This window comes from Solanum pennellii, chromosome 11 (assembly GCF_001406875.1).
Source record: "Solanum pennellii chromosome 11, SPENNV200".
NCBI classification, from domain to species: domain Eukaryota; kingdom Viridiplantae; phylum Streptophyta; class Magnoliopsida; order Solanales; family Solanaceae; genus Solanum; species Solanum pennellii.
In genome coordinates this window covers 4,874,158-4,894,931 of record NC_028647.1, presented here as the reverse complement: position 1 = coordinate 4,894,931, position 20,774 = coordinate 4,874,158, and the positions used below count along the sequence as shown (strand labels likewise).

General features: G+C 32.6%; 4 protein-coding genes across 5 annotated transcripts; 2 read left to right on the top strand and 2 right to left on the bottom strand.

Moving 5' to 3' along the window:
* The first annotated feature begins 97 nt into the window (after positions 1–97).
* On the top strand, positions 98–7,127 carry LOC107004418 (transmembrane 9 superfamily member 3-like). Of its 2 annotated transcripts, none has more exons than XM_015202618.2 (8): positions 98–381; positions 3,068–3,108; positions 3,226–3,811; positions 3,898–4,035; positions 4,149–4,305; positions 5,612–6,096; positions 6,346–6,598; positions 6,822–7,127. In XM_015202618.2, the coding sequence occupies exons 1-7, from the start codon at positions 200–202 to the stop codon at positions 6,563–6,565; spliced, it is 1,809 nt and encodes a 602-aa protein (XP_015058104.1). In that variant the 5' UTR covers positions 98–199; the 3' UTR covers positions 6,566–6,598; positions 6,822–7,127. The 2 variants fall into 2 exon arrangements, with proteins under 2 accessions (XP_015058104.1, XP_015058105.1); XM_015202619.2 differs by having other exon boundaries at positions 6,812–7,127.
* Positions 7,128–7,800: 673 nt separating this feature from the next.
* On the bottom strand, positions 7,801–8,652 carry LOC107003586 (ubiquitin domain-containing protein 7SL RNA1-like). The gene has a single exon (XM_015201916.1). The coding sequence runs from the start codon at positions 8,650–8,652 to the stop codon at positions 7,801–7,803; it is 852 nt and encodes a 283-aa protein (XP_015057402.1).
* A 3,538-nt stretch (positions 8,653–12,190) lies between these two features.
* Positions 12,191–12,736, bottom strand: LOC114074902 (ubiquitin-like protein-NEDD8-like protein RUB3). Its single transcript, XM_027913054.1, has one exon. The coding sequence runs from the start codon at positions 12,734–12,736 to the stop codon at positions 12,191–12,193; it is 546 nt and encodes a 181-aa protein (XP_027768855.1).
* A 3,994-nt stretch (positions 12,737–16,730) lies between these two features.
* Positions 16,731–19,514, top strand: LOC107003528 (zinc finger protein 4-like). Its single transcript, XM_015201867.2, has 2 exons — positions 16,731–16,970; positions 18,342–19,514. Exon 2 carries the CDS (start codon positions 18,412–18,414, stop codon positions 19,150–19,152), a length of 741 nt encoding a protein of 246 aa, XP_015057353.1. The 5' UTR covers positions 16,731–16,970; positions 18,342–18,411; the 3' UTR covers positions 19,153–19,514.
* The last annotated feature ends 1,260 nt before the right edge of the window (positions 19,515–20,774 follow it).

Below are 20,774 nucleotides of genomic sequence, written 5' to 3'. Positions count from 1 at the left end.
AGAGAGTGACACGTCATTATCCACATGTCATTCCTTGATAGGTCACCATTACGTTTGTTACAAACTCGCTATAGTAGCGCGTATTCACCACTTCCCCCTCTTTCTCTTCTACACACAACAAAGGAAAATTCCACTGTTACCTAAAAAGAGAGTTTCAAAGGAAGAAACAATCTTTGGTATTTTTGTTTTCTTCTTCTGTATGCGAGTAAAGAAAAAAATGGTGAGGAAGAGTAGAATGGTGTGTGGGAATTACGCTGTCGTATTGGTGCTTTTGTTCTTTGGGGCTATGAAAGTGAGATCGGATTCATCAGATCATAAGTATAAATCTGGAGAAGAAGTCCCTTTGTATGCAAATAAAGTTGGTCCTTTTCATAATCCGAGGTAACCCTTTTGTCCCTTTTCATTTTTCTCGTTAAAGATTGCATTTTTATGAGTTTTTTTTGGATTTTGGTATGTTTTTGATATCTGGGTTGAAATCAAGATTTTGTTTTGTGTAGTATTGGGATGATTGTTATTGGGGGAAATTTTACTGGATTTGCTGACTTTTGGGTGTATTGCTGAGTTTGATCAATATGTATTAGTGGGTGTGAGCTTTTTTTGGATGTAGTTTACATTTTGCAGGCCTTTTGATATTTGGGGAAAACTCAAGATTTCGTTTTGGGGGAAATGTTGCTGGGATTTGCCGAATTTGGATGTATTACTGAGCTTGCTCAGTCTATATTAGTGGGTCACCTTTGTTTCTGAGATTGTGAGCTTTATTTGGATGTAGTTTACATTTTGGACGTGTTGAGTATCTGGGTAAAAAATGAGGTTTGTTTTGGGGTAGTGTTGGAATAAAGGGGGAATCTTGTTGGGATTTTGCTGAATTTTGATTTTTGGGTGTATTGCTGAGTTTGCTCAATGTATAATAGTGTGTCACCTTTGTTTCTGAGAATTGCGAGCTTGCTATGTTTGCAGTTTACATTTTGTACGTGTTGCACATCTGGGTAAGAAAACGAGATTTTGTTTTGGATAATGTTGGAATGAAAAGGGGAATGTAGTTGGTATTTGCTGAATTTCGGGTGTATTGGATTTTGCTTGATGTATATTAGTTGGTCACCTTTATTTCTGATAATTGTGAGCTTGTTTTGGATGTAGTTTACATATTATATGTGTTGAATATCTGGGAAAAAGTCAATATTTTGTTTTGGGTGGTGCTGGATGGAAAGGGTAAATCTTGTTGAGAATTTGCTGAAGTTTGGCTGTAGTGTTGAGTTATCTCGATGTATATTAGTTGGGTCACCTTTGTTTCTGAGAATCGTGAGCTCCTTGATTGTAGCTTGCATGTTGTCTGTGTTCAATGTTTGAGCAAAAATCAAGATTTTTTTTGGGCTGTGCCGGATTTGAAAATGGGAAAACTTGATGAAAACTTGCCGAATTTTGGGTGTAATGTTGATCTGTTTCAATTTTTATTTGCTGGTCATCTTCTGAGAATTGGGAGATTATTTTTTACATTTTGACGTGCTGAATTTCTGAAAAAATAGATTTGGAATGGATTCTCGGGGAAACTTATGTGAGATTTGCTGGATAAACAGTAACTTCCAATATATGTTGATGAGTCTACTTGGTAATTGAGTATTGTGAATCTTTTCATCTGAGAGTATATCTGTATATCTACAATTAAGGAGAAAGACATTGTCCAACGTCTTGGTTCTTCTACATGCTAGATCAAATCTAATGTAGTCCATTTTGTAAGAGCACTATTAAAAGAGAATGGGACAAGGGGCTTGTCTTTTATGCTTTTGATGTTTGGATATGGGAAGACTTTTGTGGTGTGCATGCAGTAGTTTTTTGAAAAAGACTTTTTCTACTTCTTTTATCTTGTTTCCGCTCTTATGTTTTCTAAGTTTGTGTCTTGGCACATTAGATATCATTAGCATTTTTAAGGATATATTCTGTATGTGATTGACCGAAGTTATAGGTGTTTTTATAATGACAAATAATTGTAGAACAAGGAAAAGAAGCTTCATAAGAGTGAGAAAGCCAGACCTATCTTCCAAGAGCTAGTCTAAACCACCACTTAGTCTTCTGTTCAGGAAATCGGTGAAAGGTAGCTACTGAGATATAATCATGAAAACCGGAGTATTTTCATCCATTTTCCTTAACCCGAGAGCTTTGCAGACAGCATTAATCACTTTGCTTTAGATATTGAAAGATTCAAATTTTGTTCTGAATTTTGGTACTTGATTATTCATGAGCATGGTAGTATGGAGTACCCATAAATTTCTTCACACTTGTTTGCAAGAAAAGTTCTAAAATGCACATACTTATACTCACAAAGAGTCTCTTCAACTTTTGTGTGTGTGTCCATGCTCACACAATCTATCTTTTGATAATTCAATATATTGTATTGTGTCTAAAGCATGTACAATGTGGATATATGGTGTGTCCTTATTCCTTTAACAAAGAATAGCAGAACTACGTAGTAGCTATGCTAGAAAATTTTCACTTGCCCCGTGGATGATACTTATCTCAGCGGTCACTTGCACAGGAGCAGGAACTATACTTATCACTCTGAGTCTCTAGATATGGAGGCAAAAACATTCAGCATGTGCTGAGTGCCTTTTTTGGATGTTTTTGTTCACACACTTCCTTCACCAACCCTAGTTCGTTGAATCTCTTTTGCTCTTTGTAACAGTTTCACCAGTTTCCTGGAATGGTCGTTTAGTGACTTTTCTTTGATTTTTACCCTAGAGAGTTGTCTGCATCTTTGTTCGCAAATTGCTGCTGAAATGATTTCTTGCTTACATCAATTAAACAGCAATTGATGCATCTTCCCCTGGAGTGTGTCTTTAGCTGTTTCTCACACTTGCTCTGAGGAGTGCAAAGCATTGAGTTAGTGAAAATTGACTCCTTAAGTGCAGTATATAAACTGAAACAACTTCGGTGAATCAGTTTAAACTCTTGAATAACTCTGATTGTTACTTCTACTTATCAAAAACAGACAATATATCTGATTGTACTTCTCTAGCACATGCTACATTTACTGTTCTCCACTTAGATCTCACGTTTTTACCGTCAATTGCAGTGAAACATATCGCTACTTTGATCTTCCTTTTTGTTCTCCAGGTCAGGTTCATTTCTCTGCCCTCTCTTGCTCTAATATCTTTGGCCCTTTTTAGCTTTTATTGTTGACGACATTTTAACAACCATTGGAATATGTATCTATTCATGCTCTTGCTTTAGGTCATGTAAAAGATAAAACTGAAGCTCTTGGTGAGGTGTTGAATGGAGATCGTTTAGTCACTGCTCCATACAAACTTGACTTCACAAATGATCGAGAAACCGAGGTAGTTTGCAAGAAGACATTGTCAAAGGAAGAAGTTGCAAGATTCCGTGATGCTGTTGCCAAGGACTACTACTTCCAGATGTTCTATGATGACCTTCCTATTTGGGGTTTCATTGGTAAGGTAGATAAGGAGGGGAAAGCTGACCCCAGTGAGTACAAATATTACCTATTTAAACATCTTCATTTTGACATCCATCACAACAAAGACCGTGTGATTGAAGTCAATGCACGAACTGACCCCAATGCGCTAGTGGACATAACTGAAGATAAGGAAATTGATGTAGACTTCATGTACTCTGTAAAATGGAAGGAAACAGAAATCCCTTTTGAGAAAAGGATGGAAAAGTACTCGCAGACTTCAGCTTTACCACATCATTTGGAGATCCACTGGTTCTCTATCATTAATTCTTGTGTCACAGTTCTGCTCTTAACTGGTTTCCTTGCTACTATTCTGATGCGCGTCCTTAAAAATGACTTTGTCAAGTATGTAACAAAAACTTTGTTGCGTAACATACTTATTAATTAAGGAGCTTGTACTTATCCTATGACATTTACTGCTTTGGTTAAAGATATGCCCATGATGAGGAAGCAGCTGATGACCAAGAAGAAACTGGGTGGAAGTACATTCATGGTGATGTGTTTAGGTACCCGAAGCAGAAGTCACTTTTTGCAGCAGCCCTGGGTTCTGGCACACAGTTGTTTACCCTGTGAGTATGCATGCCTATAACATTGGTTTATTTAGTTCTAGATTTGCATAGTCCATTCAGTTCTTGATAAGTTTCTTTGACAAATGTTAATTCTTGCCGCCTCTTTTTCCCAGGGCAATTTTCATATTTATACTTGCGCTTGTTGGTGTGTTTTACCCCTACAACCGAGGAGCTCTTTTCACAGCTTTGGTGGTTATTTATGCTCTTACATCAGGAATTGCAGGCTATACTGCAGCATCATTCTATTGTCAACTTGAAGGGAAAAATTGGGTAAGAAAGTACGGAGAGAATTATTTTGGTGGTTGTAAAGTTGCTTTCCTGCAAGTGCATCTCTTATTTTGTTTACTCAGAGTCCTTATTTTCATCTTTTTATTCTAGTTAGTAGAGGTCTCCTAGTTTTGACATGGACCAGTCATGATAGGATTTTTAATAGTAAAGTGTAAACTTCCTCCGTGAATTTAGTTTACCAGAGCGTATTCTGCGGTACAAGTCTTGTTTCATGGGAGGGGAAATGGTGGACTCTATTTCCAAGAGATCCTTCGGACATAGGAGATCTTGGACAATGCATCCCACAACAGCTTAACTAATTCTTTTGCCTCTATAACAACAATCTTTTTAGCCGTACGGCAAAAAAAAACTTTTATTTGGTTCTGTTGGATGAAAGAGTACAAGAATTTTACTTTTTAGGTGGATTATGGAAGGTGGAGAAGATGTGTCTTGACTGGAGGGTCGGACAGGGGAAGAAAAGAAGGTAAAGACTTGAATAAAGGAGTAAAGAGGAAAAACAGAAAGAGGGGTTTACTGCTGAGTGAGCAAGAGATTTTGAGGAGGAGTTGGAAATAAGAGAGATGGAAGAAATTGAGAAAGATGGATAAAGATAAAATTTGTTTGGGGGGTGGCGGAGGTGTTAAGTATGATTTTGTTCGAATTTAAAATTTAGTAGAAATGTAGTGGAATTATGACTCAAGGCAGTTACCAAACCACAATAGAATTATGTAAGTTTTGAGAGCATAAGATAGACTTTTGTATTGTAAATGAGGAGCTTCTCTTCCTTCAATTAGCATCATCTTTGGCCTTCCCTTGCAACATCAATTGCTGCGCCTTAATCCAAACTTATGAAGGGTCAGTTATATAAATTTTCATTGTCCTTTACGCTTCATCCGGACCTGTTTCATCCCATTACAGAAACTTGTCTTTAAGACAAATTATGTTACTAAATAGAGGTTATTCACATTTACACCGACGTACAAATCTGTAAAAAAAATGTTATTTAAAAGCACTCTTAATTTAAGTGTACACACATGGCCGTTAATTCCAATTGGTTGGTATCACCTCTATGGAATTTTGCTTCTGATTTTATTATGCTCTTTTCTAAGATTGCATGAATTTTCCCTCTCTCTTTTCCCATCTTTTGCCTTGCAACTTATGATCATTGAAACCGAATTCAGTTGTTCCCAACAATTAATGTAGTGGGCTGTGGGTGTATCTTTCGCGTTTATAATTACTTGAGATTCTTTGCTTAGTTTCCGGTAGAAAGAGGAAAATGTGTACTTGATAAATTCAATTTTTTTTACAGGTAAGGAACTTGTTGTTGACAGGAGGTCTGTTCTGTGGGCCGCTGCTTCTAACTTTCTGCTTCCTTAATTCTGTTGCAATTGGTTATCATGCCACTGCAGCACTTCCTTTTGGTACCATCGTGGTCATTTTCCTCATATGGGCCCTTGTGACATCACCATTGCTTGTCTTGGGAGGAATTGCAGGAAAGAATAGCAAGGCAGAATTTCAAGCTCCAACTCGAACAACGAAGTATCCGAGAGAGATACCACAATTACCATGGTACCGCGGTGCTCTTCCTCAGATGGCAATGGCTGGGTTCTTGCCTTTCAGTGCTATCTACATTGAACTCTACTACATATTTGCCAGCGTGTGGGGTCATAGGATTTACACGATTTACAGTATCTTATTCATAGTTTTCATCATTCTGATCATTGTCACTGCATTTATTACGGTGGCTTTGACATACTTCCAACTTGCTGCGGAAGACCATGAATGGTGGTGGAGGTAAGTTAATAGTACTTAATTGATCCAATTCTTTTCAAACAGTCTAAGGATGCAAAAAAATGAAATGAGTTCTAGACACTGTGTACTTTTGGTGAATGCATCAAAGGATTATACTTTCCCAGGCAATCGTACATAGAACTCCGAATGTTCCTTGTGTATTGCATGTTAATATGTGACTAGTAAATGCTGCACTATCATGCCAAGTATTTGTTAGTGTTGTCGAGTCTCTAACATATGTTGATCTTCTAGGTCATTCGTTTGTGGTGGATCAACCGGCTTGTTCATCTATGGCTACTGCCTGTATTACTATTATGCCCGATCAGACATGTCGGGTTTCATGCAAACCTCATTCTTCTTTGGTTACATGGCTTGTATTTGCTATGCCTTCTTTCTCATGCTTGGAACTGTTGGTTTCCGAGCTGCTTTGTTTTTCGTCCGCCACATATACCGTTCAATCAAGTGCGAGTAAGATGCAGAATTCCACATTAGCCTGGTTCAACCGGTAAGCTTCTCGTTTTACTTTCAACTTTTTTTATCCCAACACATCTACACACCTATGTTACTCAGATCCTCCAAAGATGTCAACAGACCCCTACCGGGATCCTCCAAAACCAAAAAATAACGCATTTATTGGAGGATCTGAGCAACATAACTCGTAGACTGTAGAATACATCAAGTTTTCATCTGTCTAAACTACACGCGATGTTCATGGAAGAATGCAACAGGGGCTTGTGTTTTTGGTGTAAAAATCGTCAACGTGCTTGGAGTAGTGCAGTGCAACACATGTTAGATCCATTTAGAATTTGTGTGGAGCAACAAAGCAGAAGAAAATATGTTTGACAGAAGAAGTTCAAATCAGTGCTCTTTTTATTGTGTTTAGAACAAACTTACAAAGAGTCTATAATTAGTTTTTAGCTTCAGCTTAATTTTCCTAGTTTTAACCTTCTTAATATATAGAATATGGTTCTGTTAATTGCATCCTAAGCTGTTTATGTTCCAGTTTGTCGTGTTATTCATACTTGTTACAGTAACCTAGTTTTCGACGCTTCAAACCGTTTGTTATTAGAATGCAAGTTATATACACCATCATCTTATCGCGCAAATAAATCAAAAATAGCAGAAACTACGAACGATTTACCTAAACATGTGAAGTTTGGAGAGGGTAAGAGGTTGTTCTCGAAAGACCTTTGGAAATGATGTTTTGTTTCTGATAAACCTTTGACTAAATGAAAGCAGAAACACAAACAATTTATGATCTTCTGTTAAATCTAACAAACATAAATTATTAAATATTTGATTAAAGATTAAAATGTTTGATCTTTTTACAAACTTATAGACAAACTATTCTATGATTTTCTCAAGAAATAATAGTTTGCTTTGTTCATACAACACTATCACTAAAGAGATCGTTATTCTGCATTACGAATAAATATATATTTGATAAAATGTACAAGTTTCCTCTAGACTATGACTAACACGTCTCAATTTTGCGGGAGAGGTCAGAAAAAGATAGAATATACGCAAAGATTACTTTCACTAAACTCTCCACAATATTTTTGAGAATTTTGTTTCCACCATCAATATATTATATATATGTATACGAGTTTCTTAGTATAAATAGTTTTATTCTACTTTTTTTTTTATTATATACTTTTATTAAACTTTGAACCAATAGAGAAAATACAACAACAAAAATAAATAAAATCAAACTCCACCAGTGACACTACCATTAAAGATTTCAATAGTGTCACCTTGACATACATGATGCCATCTAAATGAACGATCATCATCCATAACATTTTGTTTATAAATAAAAAAATACCCTTCTTGTGGAAGCTCTAATTCCAATTTTTGCAACTCTTTCTTTAAATGTCCCACGTTGTCTGATGGATTAACTTCGATCGGAATTTTATTAGTGCCACATTTCGATAAAACCATAATTCTTAATTTCTTCAGTCCATTTCCGTTATTATTCATGGGCGATCCCGAAGAAGTAGTAGTTTTTGTTGTTGTTGTTGGTGGTGGTGGTGGTGTGGACACCATGATCGTACTAGGTTTGATACTAACATTGATTTCAGAATTATTTATAAGTCCATATTCTTGAAGAGTCTGATGATCCATCATTTCGATTCCATTTGCATGCATGACTAATTTACTCACATGTACACCTTCCATATCGTGAATTCTCTCTTTTACCCTCCTAACCCTATCCGTAACGTCCACCTCTAACACGACTCCGAGTTTGGATATTGGCATTTTGAAGAGGAGTTGGATTTTTCTCGTTAGTGATGACGGAGATGGTTGTTCTGTCTTGACCGCGTTATTCTTGTCCGGTTCGGATTCAACAACGAGTTGAATGTGAGAACGATCGAGGATATCAGAATAATGAACGTTTAGATGATCGTCTAACACGTTACCTTTGAAGATAAGAGTTTGTTTTGGTATAGGAATACCTTGATGTCTTTGGATCTTATCTTTGATCTCTAAAATAGTGTCAAAATATCCAACTTCGATTGCAAATGACCTTCCTTTTGTTGGTTGAATGAATACATCCATTTACACAAATTATATTTTGCGCTGTGAAAATATACTGAATATATTATTGCTATGCTGCCAAATCTTCACTATTAATTTAGTCAAAAAAACTAAACGATTGCGTAATTTAAATTAATAAATAATAGGGTACCATAAATATAGGTGAAAGAAGATTCAACAAATTTCATTTTGCTACTAAATATATGGATAGTTACAACAATATCCGATAATGCATGAGAGTCATTTGTTTGCTTTTCTTTTTTCCACTTTTTTTTTTGTTTTTGTCAAAATTCTATTTAATTACTTTTTTCGATAACATAATTATGATTTAAATGTACAAGTTGCTAAATGCTATTAATACATAGGGCAACTTTTACATATAGCAAATAAAAAATTCATATTTGTATGCTATAGCAAAGTTTGCATAATTGCGCTCCACAGCAAACATAGAAACTGTATAATTCGCTATACATATACAGTTGAAGCAAATTGTATAAAATGAAGTGTATAAAACAAGAAAGAGAAAGACACTTGGGCAGAAAACTGTATAAAAACGAAATGTATAAAACGAATTATATTATTATAAGTGTATAGAACGATTATATATAATTTGAATTTGTATAAAATGAGCAAGAGTGAAAGACAAAAGAGACTTGACAAAGAATATACAATTGAATCAAATTATATAAAACGAGAAAGAGAGAAATTATATACAATTTGAAAATTGTATAAAACGAGAAAGAGAGAAAGGCAAAAGAAACTGGGCAGGGGAGTATTTTTATTGTATAATTATAAGTATATATGATGAAAATATATGTACTTGCATGTGTATATACAATTTTCTCACGCTTTATACAAACAGAAACACAATTTATACATTTCGCTTCTGTTTGTATAAGTGAGAAAGGCGAGGGTGGCGAGCGAGATTTGGAAGAGTGGCGAGCGAGATCTGGAAGAGGGGAGAGAGGGGAACAAAAATATATGTATTTATACAATTTTCTCTGTTTTATACAATTAGAAACAATTTTTATACACTTGTGTTTGTATAAAAGGTGAGGAAGCGAGCAAGAGATTGGAGGAGAGTGGCGAGCGAGATATTTGGGAGAGAGGCGCCTGACAATTTTTTGCAAATGTTTGCTATGGAGCACAATTAAATTAAACCCTAGCTACTCTATTTATTTTAAGTTATTAGTTTGCTATTATATACAATTTTCCCTTAATATATATCACATGGATAAAAATTTAGGTGTACTCGATATTTATATCAATCTAATGAATATACAACATATTTTCCTATACTTTGCTATCATACCAAAAATAGTAATTCAAAATTCATATCCCTATTTAAATTTTAATTGAAATAATCGAATGGAAATAGGACACTTTAATTTGAATTTGAATTCATGTTGTTGACATAAAAAAAATAAAAAAAATATTTAATTTTAAAATTTCTATTTCAAAATAATTTTCAGACTTGAAGTTTTTATCATTACAAATTATTTAGCATCTCCTATTCTCTTTAGATAGATACTCTTCTACATCCAAATTATGTGGTTTTGTTTGGATTTCGAAAAAAAATGAGATTTTTAATCGTGATTTTTTCCGTATGCCTGTTGAATACTCTAAATTGTGAACTGTTGCATCTTATAATTTTTTTTATGTGGTATTTAGATATATAAATTTTATTTCAAAAATTAATGATCTTGTTTCAAATTCACGGCCACAATATAACATTCGACCCTCAAATGTTCAAATTACGATACATAAATTGGGACAAAGAGAGACACGTTGTTACCTTAACTTTTCACTTAATCAAGATAAATTATGAATTTATTTTCACATAAATAATGTTTAAGTTTATAGGAAAAAAAATGAAAAAGTAAAAGATCTTTAAAAAAGAAGAAGGGAACTTTCACATATAGTTACTTAAAACTAGCCTAATTACTCTCCATAGCTATAGTTTGATAATTACGATTCGTAGCTACATGTTATATGGAGAAGAGAGGCGAGCGAGACTCGAAGAGAGGCGAGAGAGAGGGAAAGAGTGAGAGAAAGGTGAATTGTGTATATTATACATATATATTTGTATATATGACAAGCGAGATTGGGAGAAGGAGGAGAGAGGTGAACGAGACTGGGAGAGAGAGGAGAAAGGTGAGCGAGACTGGGAGAGGGAGGAGAGAGGCAAGCGAGAGAGGGAGAGAGTTGAATTGTATATGTATATAATTGTCTATTATGCATATGCATTTGTAAATATGGCAAGCGAGATTGGGAGAGGGAGGAGAGAGGCAAGCGAGAGGGGTCAGAGAGTGGGAGAGAGCTGAATTGTATATGTACATCGGTTAGATAATTGTATATTATATATATGTATTTGTATATTGAAGTGATTTATACATATACAAACGTGACTAATTATACAAACTTGAAGTCAGCCCTCGTAATTAATGTATAATGTTAGTCGCGAATGATAATTATAGCAAATTATAATTATGATGAGTAATTAAATAGTATAAGTTTACTTGATTAAGTATTTTTCCCAAAAAAGAATGAAAGAAAGAAAGTCTCTAATTATAATTTTAACAATAAATATTTTGGATCTTTGAATAAAAACTAGGGCAACTTTCACATATAGCAAACAAAAAATTCATATTTGCATGCTATAGCAAAGTTTGCATAATTGCGCTCCATAGCAAACATAAAACTGTATAATTCGCTATATATATACAATTGTATAATTCGCTGGCCTAAATTGTATAATTCGCTGCAACTGTATAATTCGCTATCCTATTTCACTGCAATTGTATAATGCACAATTGTATAATTCGCTGCCTATTTCGCTGCAATATTTTTATAAAATTTGCTTTGCATACAGTTGAATCGAATTAAAATGTATGTATATTGCATAATTATAAGTGTATAGCAAGAAGATATATGTTTTTCTCTCGCTTTATACAAAAACAGAAACACAATATATACACTTCTGTTATATAAAGTTAGAGAAAATTGTATTTCACTGCAATTATATAATTCGCAATTGTATAATTCGTTGGCCTTTTTCTCTGCAATATTTGAAGTAAAATGTTTGTAAATTGTATAATTAAGTGTATAACACGAAGATATATATTTTTGCATTTGTATATACAATTTTCTCTCGCTTTATACAAAATAAAAATAGAATTATACACTTCTGTGTATAAATTGAGAGAGGCGAGCGAGAATGGAGAGTGGCGAGCGAGATTTTTGGGAGAGAGACGCTGGCAAATTTTAGCTAACGTTTGCTATGGAGCACAATTAAATCAAACCCTAGCTATTCCATTTATTTTAGGTTATTAGTTTGCTATTATATACAATTTTCCCTAAAAACTATTCAAACTTTTATATATATGTAAAATATAGTAAATTGCTCATAACAATATTCAAGATAATATATTGCAAACACATGATTAAATAAAACATAAAAAAACTAATCTCCACCAATGATATTACCCTTAAAGATCTTAGTACTATATAGTATATTTAGACAAAATCACGGAGTAATTATTAATTTTTTGGTCCGTTTTTAGTTATTTACGGACGATTCTGAAGAAGTTGTTGTTGCCGGAGGGGATGCAATGGTGCCAGACCTGATACTAACATCAATTTCTGAATTATCTGAAAATTCATAATCTTGAAGGCGGTAATGATCCATCAATTCGACTCCATTCACACACAATATTAGTTTACTCATTGGTATGCCTTTCATTTCGTGGATTCTCTCTTTTACCCTTCGAAGGCTAACCGCAACATCCACCTTTAACATGATAGCTAATTTGGTCAACGTTGGCATTTTGAGAAGGAGTTTGATTTTTGGACGTTCCGACTTAATCACTACATTCTTATTCCGTTCAAAATCTGTGACGAGTTGAATGTGAGATCGATCAAGAATATCAGAATAATGAACATTTAGATCATCGGCTAAAATGTTACCTTTGAAGATTAGGGTTTGTTTTGGTATAGGAATACCTTGATATTTTTGTATCTTCTCTTTTACCTCTAAAATAGTGTCAAAATAACCAACTTCAATTGCAAATGAACTTCCTTTTGTTGGATAAAAAAACAAATCCATTTCACGGACAATAATATCTAAATTATCAAATTAGTTTATCGTCCAGAACTGAATTGTATAAAAAAATTTTGTCTGAATTTCGTCAAAACAAAACTTTCAAAGTTAAATTTATAAAAGAAAATGGTGAATGAATATTAAAGAAGATTATATTTTGGTACTAAATATTTGATAGTTTGTGGACAGTTATTTATTTATTTTTTCCACATTTGGTAAATGGTTTTTCTATTTTTTTTGGGTCAAAATATTGAGATCTGTTTTTAGTCTTCTATTTAATATATCTCTACTTTTTTCATTAGATAATTTTGATTCACCGTTTAATAAATATTCAACATTTTAAGAGTATCATTGTTTCATAATTAATAATTAGCATATAAATGGATACTGGTATCACTAAATTATAGTTAATTAAACATGTTTTCCCTTAATTCATCATTTAATTAGCATAAGTATTTTCTTATTGGATCATATCCATTGACTTGTGGTATTTAAGAAAAATGATTAAAATTTTATTCTTATAACATTGAAGTTTAATTATATGACATGATTAAATTTCTATATTTGATCCATGGTATTTTTTCTTAGTTTGTTACTCGGCGTGTGATATCAATTGAAAATTGGCTAATTTAGATTCATGTCAAGTAAGGCCATTCAGGAGTTCACCAAGAATTTTTTGACCCTGTTTTATTTCAATATAATTAATATTTTTCTTTCTTAGATCAATAAAATTAGGATTTTTTAGACTATATATTCTTTAAATTAAATCTATCCCTTCACCAACATACAAATCATTATTATACTAAAAATGTTCTTGACAAATTTGTGAATTTGTTAGAGTCACACATATATTTCTTTAATAGTTCATTACTAATAATATTTTTTTACAAACCAAAAAAATAAAGAATAATCAAGAGTTACAACTAAAATAATTGTTGAGGGTTATACATAGTAACTTTTTAAACATGTATTGGTGCTATTTTATTATAGATCAGGAAAAATAATTAGAGGTTTTAAATTTATTGAAACTCTAATATCTTCGTATTGGACACTATGCCAAAAAAGCAAAACAAGATCAAGATTAATAATATATATGTTGTCTGTTAATTATCATAAATTATAATTTTGATCATTGTATTTGACTAAGCATATTTAGTTTTTAAATAATTAAAATATATATTTTTGACCTCATTAATAGTTGACAAACTCAAAAAAACAAATGAATAAAAAATTAACACATATTTTTCAACACATCTTTTAGGGATCCATCAAGTTGTTCTTCTGGAGTATATATACTTACTAGTTTTGACCCCAAATATTATATTTTGCCACATAAACCTAAATTTAGAGCCTGTTTGTTCAGCTTAAAAGCTGGTCAAACTGACTTAAAAGTTGGTTTTTGACTTATTTAGCTGTTTTGCAATACTCAAAATAACTTATTTTAAGTTAAAAAAAACTTATTTTAAACCAAAAGTTAAAAGCTGGGGTAGGGGTGCTTTTTTTTTAGCTTAAGCTGTTTTAAGTTGACCATATTTTTATCTTTTTGCCCTTAATATTTTTATACAATCTCCAAATTACCCACATAACCCTAACATCTCTTTCTTCCATTTTTCCCTTTTCACGTTCGGCATAGCAATTTCAACACTTTTATCCAAACGAATAACTGCTTATTTTAAAAATAAATTTCAGCACTTTCAAAAGTACTTTTTTAAAGCTGCTTTTATTAAGCCCATCCAAACGGGCCCTTAATCAAATTTTATTAGATTGTTTATAAATACGAAATATCAATTGAGAATAATTATAAAAACACTTGCCAAAGATTAGTCCCTAGTTAATTTATTTTATTTTTAAAACATATCATTCGTTTACGAGTTTTTTATTTTTTTTATTTAGTGTCAGATAATATTCATTTTGAAATCTCATTAATTTAAATTTAAGTTCAGACTAATCTTATTTTAGAGGTAAATTGCTCTTTTATCACATGCGATTTCATTTTCATAACTCAAATACGAGACTTATAATTAAAGAAAAAATACTTATAACTTTATCGCAATATTTGGTGGTTCATATATATGTTTAGAGTTCATTAACCTAAATAAAGTACGATAATAAAAGCAAAGCATGTGAGTATACAAAAAGCAAGCACTACCAAAACTTAGTGGAAGAATGTATACCTAATTACTATTTTAATCAAATAAATTAATTAGCTTTGTCTTACAATAACTTATCTTCATCAAATTAAAGCAAAACCTGTAATTAACTTAGTATTATAAGTTTTGGATTAGTACCATCTATTTAAAAATTAAAAGAATAAAGAAAATACACTAATTAAGTTTAGTGGATGTGCTTTCCTAGGTGGCGGGCAACAAATGAGTGAGCACAAAAATTAATAAATCTTAAATTTTTTAGCTTTTAATTTTAATATATATTTTTTTATTTTCTTTATTATTCGTTTATTTAATATCTCATGAAAAGCAAGCTCAACAAGATATTTTTCTATTCGACTACATCGAGCCGCGTGCTAAGCGGCGGGGCAACGTGAAGATGTCGGTAATTTTTGGGATTATGGCTTAAACTCTTGTGTTTAATCTGTTAATTAGTAGTGTTGGGTGTTAGGGTGTCACGTGTAAGTCTTGTGATGGACTTGGGGGACAAATAAATAAATAAATAAAAAATTTCACATTAATTTAGAATTTTTAATTTTAAAAATTAACCTAGGATTTGGGGTTTCAGAATAGGTTAAATATTAAAAAAAATGTTCTTGGGAACATTAAATCACGGAGATTGATGATTTAATTTGGACGAATATATATTTTGCTCAAGATCGATTTGAAATGATGTTTGATTTTTTAAAAATTAAATACTAATATAAAAAAGTTTAATATTATTCATCATTCGACAAGTTATGTAAGTTCAATTTTCCGTTCAAGACGAATAACTTAGAGTAGAAGAATTAATAGATACACAAAATACGTTTCATTTGTGATTACAATTGTTTAATCTTCATACTCACAATTCATTCTAAACAATTATCCAGCAAATAACTTTTTATTATAAAAAATGTTCTTATGCTTAAATTTTTTTTTCAATACTCGATGCTTAGTAGTTAGTAGTATACTTTTGCTAGTCCCTTTTATATGATATTCCTTTTTTTTTTTATAATCAATTTTATTTCATACGATTCTCTTATTATCTGTTATAATATGTTAAATTAGTGAATGAATGAAATTATATATACTATATGTATGTTATGGTAATTAGAGACATAGGGGACATGATGAAGACTAGTAACCTTATATATAGTTAATTACATCTTTTTTTTTTTTGTGAAACATTTAAAAGTGGGCATAGATTGAAAGAGAAAAGTGGAAGACATATTTTCTTTTTTTGACAGATTGAGAATCTTTTGTGGGACTAACAACATAAAATGACTATGAAATGACTTGTACCATAATAACTCTCATATGTTGTTTTGCTTAATTCAAACATAGAATAATTCCCACATTTGTATTTGTAGATAATGTAAATTTTTTTTATACTAGCCGATCAGGTTGAGTCAGATAAAATTATCAAACAAATAAGGGGATACGAAAGATTGATACACTCCAAAAAGCTTCACCTATGTGATCGGTCATATCAATATCCGAGCTTTAGCTTTGCTTATATTCTTCACCGGAATCTTCTTGTATGTGATAGTCTTTTGCATGTGTTGGTTGAGACATATTCGAAAACTTAACTTTATCGTGTTTTAAGGATCTATCTGCACATTTTTAAATTCTTTTTCGTTCTGCCCTATAACCATGTACGACTAAAATACCTAAAAAGTGGAATTAATAATAAAAAACACAATATTTTTTTTATATTGCCAGTATATATTAACGTAAATCGTTTCTTGAAACATATAAAAAAAAATGTTAACAAACATACAATTAGAGTAATGTCATGCATGTTTCATATACTATAACCAAATGCATGTTGTGTACTTTTTTTTTAATATTATTATTTATTAAACTCTAACATCCACTATAACCATCTTTTTCTCTGACTCTCTAATGTCCCACCATTGCCTTTGGCTTTCCCATAATTTAAATTATTTTAAACATTAAAAAAAATGATACCTACAACTCCACTCTTCAATTCCTCAAAGTTCCTTTTTTTCATGTATACTTTGAAATGTCCCATTAGAAATTAAACATCACCATATTTTGTCTTACAACAAGTCAACAACAAGAAGAAGCTGGTTAGTTTGATTAATTTCTTGTGTTGTTTGTCATAGTTTTTGTCTATGTTGTTTGTTTTTTTCAAAAACGCCTGATGGATACGTGTTAGATTCTTCGTAGTGCATTTTTGAAAGATCTGACACGGGTGCAACAACAATTTTAAAGAGTCTGAGCAACATAGGTGTTTTTGCAGCTTAGATTTCAATATATTATTGCTTTGTGTTAATCACCTTATGTCTTTTTCATTAATCTTTTGTTTGATATCTTGAAATTAAATGGTTTCCTCTTGTTTGTAGGTTGATTAAGTTCATAAAAAAAAATCATCAAACTATTTGCAATTTTCTTGTAGATGAAAATCTAGAAGAATAAAATATGTTTGCTTTTTTTAAATTATAGACTATGTTGCTTGAACATTCCAAAAATGTTGTTGTACCTTTGTCGGATCTTTCAAGAATATACAATATTTTGGAGTATTTAACATACATCTGTCGATATTTTTGAAGAGTCTGAGCAATATACAGTTTAATACATATCTTCGTGGATGTTAGTCTTTGTGGAATAAAGATCTAATATTAACAAGAGTGCTTTGTTGTTAATTTTGCTTAATCAACTTATTATAGTTTTGTTAATTTTCTTGAATTTATTTATAACAAGTCATATTGGATAAAGACAAGTGTTTTTAGTAGAGCGACGTGAATAGTGATGATTCATATAACTGGACTTGGAATTTAGATATATTAGTAGTTGTTGATGTGTAGAATTAATGACTCATATTGAGTCAGCTTACTTACTAAGTTATTTGTTAAATATTATCACAACTAGACGAGGTGGAGCCATGATTTTAACGTTATGGGTTCAAAATTCTAGGATAGTGACATTATGTGTTTGTTATCGAGTTCTGAATTTAATTTTTGTACATATTCAGTATATTTCTTGATACGAATACATAATTTGGAGTTTGGTCTAAAACTACTTTGTTCGGTCCGACCTCTCTAGCTGAACTTCTAGCTCCGCCTCTGATCTCCGACTCTCGATGACTATATTACCTAATTTATGGTGTTGTTAGTGTGGTTTCCCTTTGATAGTGTGAGATTTAGTTCTAAATGTACATGAAACAGAATTATATTTGTATATATTGATGAAAGAAGGGCTTCCCGATGCATGAAGCATCTCGTGTTTATGCAGGATTCAGGGAAAGGCCACACCACGAGGGGTGCTACGTAGGTGGCCTACCCTGAACCAATCCGTTGTTGATAATGAACTAAAAAATTATAGAATTCGCGAGGTTCAAACTGTACTCGAAACTTGATTCTTGAATTTGTTTCATCAGCATGTTGTTTACATAAGAGTATATGTTTACTAAAAAAAAACCTTTTTGTTGTTATATGCAGGACAATGTTACTAATTTGATTCAATTGATCACTACATAGTGTTAATAAGTTGTTAAATATTTAAACAAAGATGCAAACACCAAGATTCAATCTTGAAGTTGAGGCCTTGTTTGAAGATGACTCCGATATTACTAGCCAAGTCGCGTCTAACATATGTGTGGGTGAGACGTTCACGGACCCTTCCAAGAACAGAGTTATAGATTTCACACAGTTAAGTTCAGAACATGTGTCACTTGACTTGTCTCTTAGCCAGGATTCGTTAGGCGGTTTTTCAGTATCTAGCACAAGTGAAAGCAGCAATGAACTTGCAACTACACAAACATCGGTATCAGGACCGGGGTTTCAACGAGTTTTTAGTTGTAACTTCTGCCAGAGGAAGTTCTATAGTTCACAGGCACTTGGTGGACATCAGAATGCACATAAAAGAGAACGAACGCTAGCTAAACGTGCTATGAGAATGGGCGTTTTCTCTGAAAGGTACGCTAACTTGGCGTCTTTACCTTTACATGGATCTACAATAAGGTCTTTAGGGATCAAAGCTCATGCTTCATTACACCAGATGTCTGCACCAGCAATTAGGCCACTCGATTTTAAAACGAGTGCAAGGTTTGAGTATGGTAATCGCCAGAGTCCACCTTTGTACATGGAAAATGATGATCAATTAGTACTATGGCCTGGCAGTTTTCGTCAAGTGACGAACCCTGGTACCTCTCATACTAATTTTTCACTTGATGGATGTTCAAATGTGACATTGACTCCATACGTCGAAAAAGATGAACCAATTGCACCAGATCTCACTCTGAGGCTTTGAGATATTTGACAGCAAATAGCCAAACATCATTTAGCTTTCTTGTTTCTATTTGTACAGTGAAATATATTCTACTATGTGTGGATACTATGCACAATGCCTGCCTGCTTAGGCCCTATGTTGCTCGGACTCTTCAAAACATGTTGTCTGGTGCTTGTCGAATCCGATACTGGTGCTGCAACATTTTTGGAGAGTCTGGACAACATAGTTCAGACCAGTGTGATTTGAACATTACAGGATTGTTTTACAATTTGAATGTATTAGTTATGACTTGTAACGGTTATCATACTTCGTATTTTCTCCTTCTATTACTGTATAACTTTTTTAAGTATCGACAACTATAACTCTGTGTGTGTTGATGTCTAGACAAGTTCAAGTTACTTTCAACTATGTGCTTATTCATATGAAGTTAGCCTCAGAGCACATACAACATTGAGTTATGGATTGAGACTTCAATGTTATAATTGAAGACCAAAGTGTATAAGGTCCTGCCTTGTGAAGTTTGAGGCCTAACACTAAGCTCTATTTATGCGCGGTGTTACATTTGTGTGTAAAATACATGCGTTACAACTTGTGAGTATATATTACATGTTGTACTCCGCCTGTATGAGCATGCTCACATGATCGGTCTCACACCTGAATAAAGCATAAGGATTGTGGTAGGTTAACAAATAACGTAAACTAGAAAATTTTATGATGAATCTTCAAAATACGTCGTTGTTGTTGCTATGCAACTTATGCAAATAACTAGAAACTCCTAGTACAACAAAAACTCCCAATTGAGAAAATCCTAGGAAGGTTCTTGTACTAGTTAAGAACTTTCTATTATCAACTATATTGCTCGAACTCTCTAAAAGTATTGTCACAATCTCTAAAAATATACTGTTTTTGAAAATCCGAGACAGACATGACCAGTTGACCACATTTTTGAAAAATCTGAACAATTAAGAATTATCGGAGTTATAAGTACAAGGTTAAAGTTGGAAATATAAAAAAAAGTGGTGGACCCCTTTGATGTTAAATATTATAGTACTAGTGATTTTGACAACAAACAGAAGAAAAACTTTCACATGTTATGTAAATCATACTAAGGGCCACTTTAGAAATGGACTGTTTGATTGGAACATGACAACATGACTAAATCTATCCTAGTTACTGTTAGCTTATTAGCATTTTAATATTAATATTTAACATATTAAATTGCTTTATTTTAGAATTATAAGAATGATTATTGGTAGGCATTTGAGTTTTAAACAATCAATTTAATCATGCTAATCATCTTTGACTTGGTAGCCATGTAATGCCATTACTTTTGGCTTTATTGGTTGAATTCATTGTGAGATAAAAACATTCCAATAAACATTGGAATGAATAACTTTTACATCATCCAATAACATTAATTGTCCATCACTTTATTTCATTCTTAGTTCTTCCATTACTCTTTGTAACCTATATAACTCCTATTGTAACCTATGAAACTCCTAAGGCCATTATCTACACTATTTACTACCTCCATTATCTTCCTATTCATTGCTAGGAAGACTTCTTGTAGTATAATAGTGGCGATCTTCATGGTTTGTACATACAAAAAACACAAGAGAAAACAAAGAGTGAAAGAGTTGGTC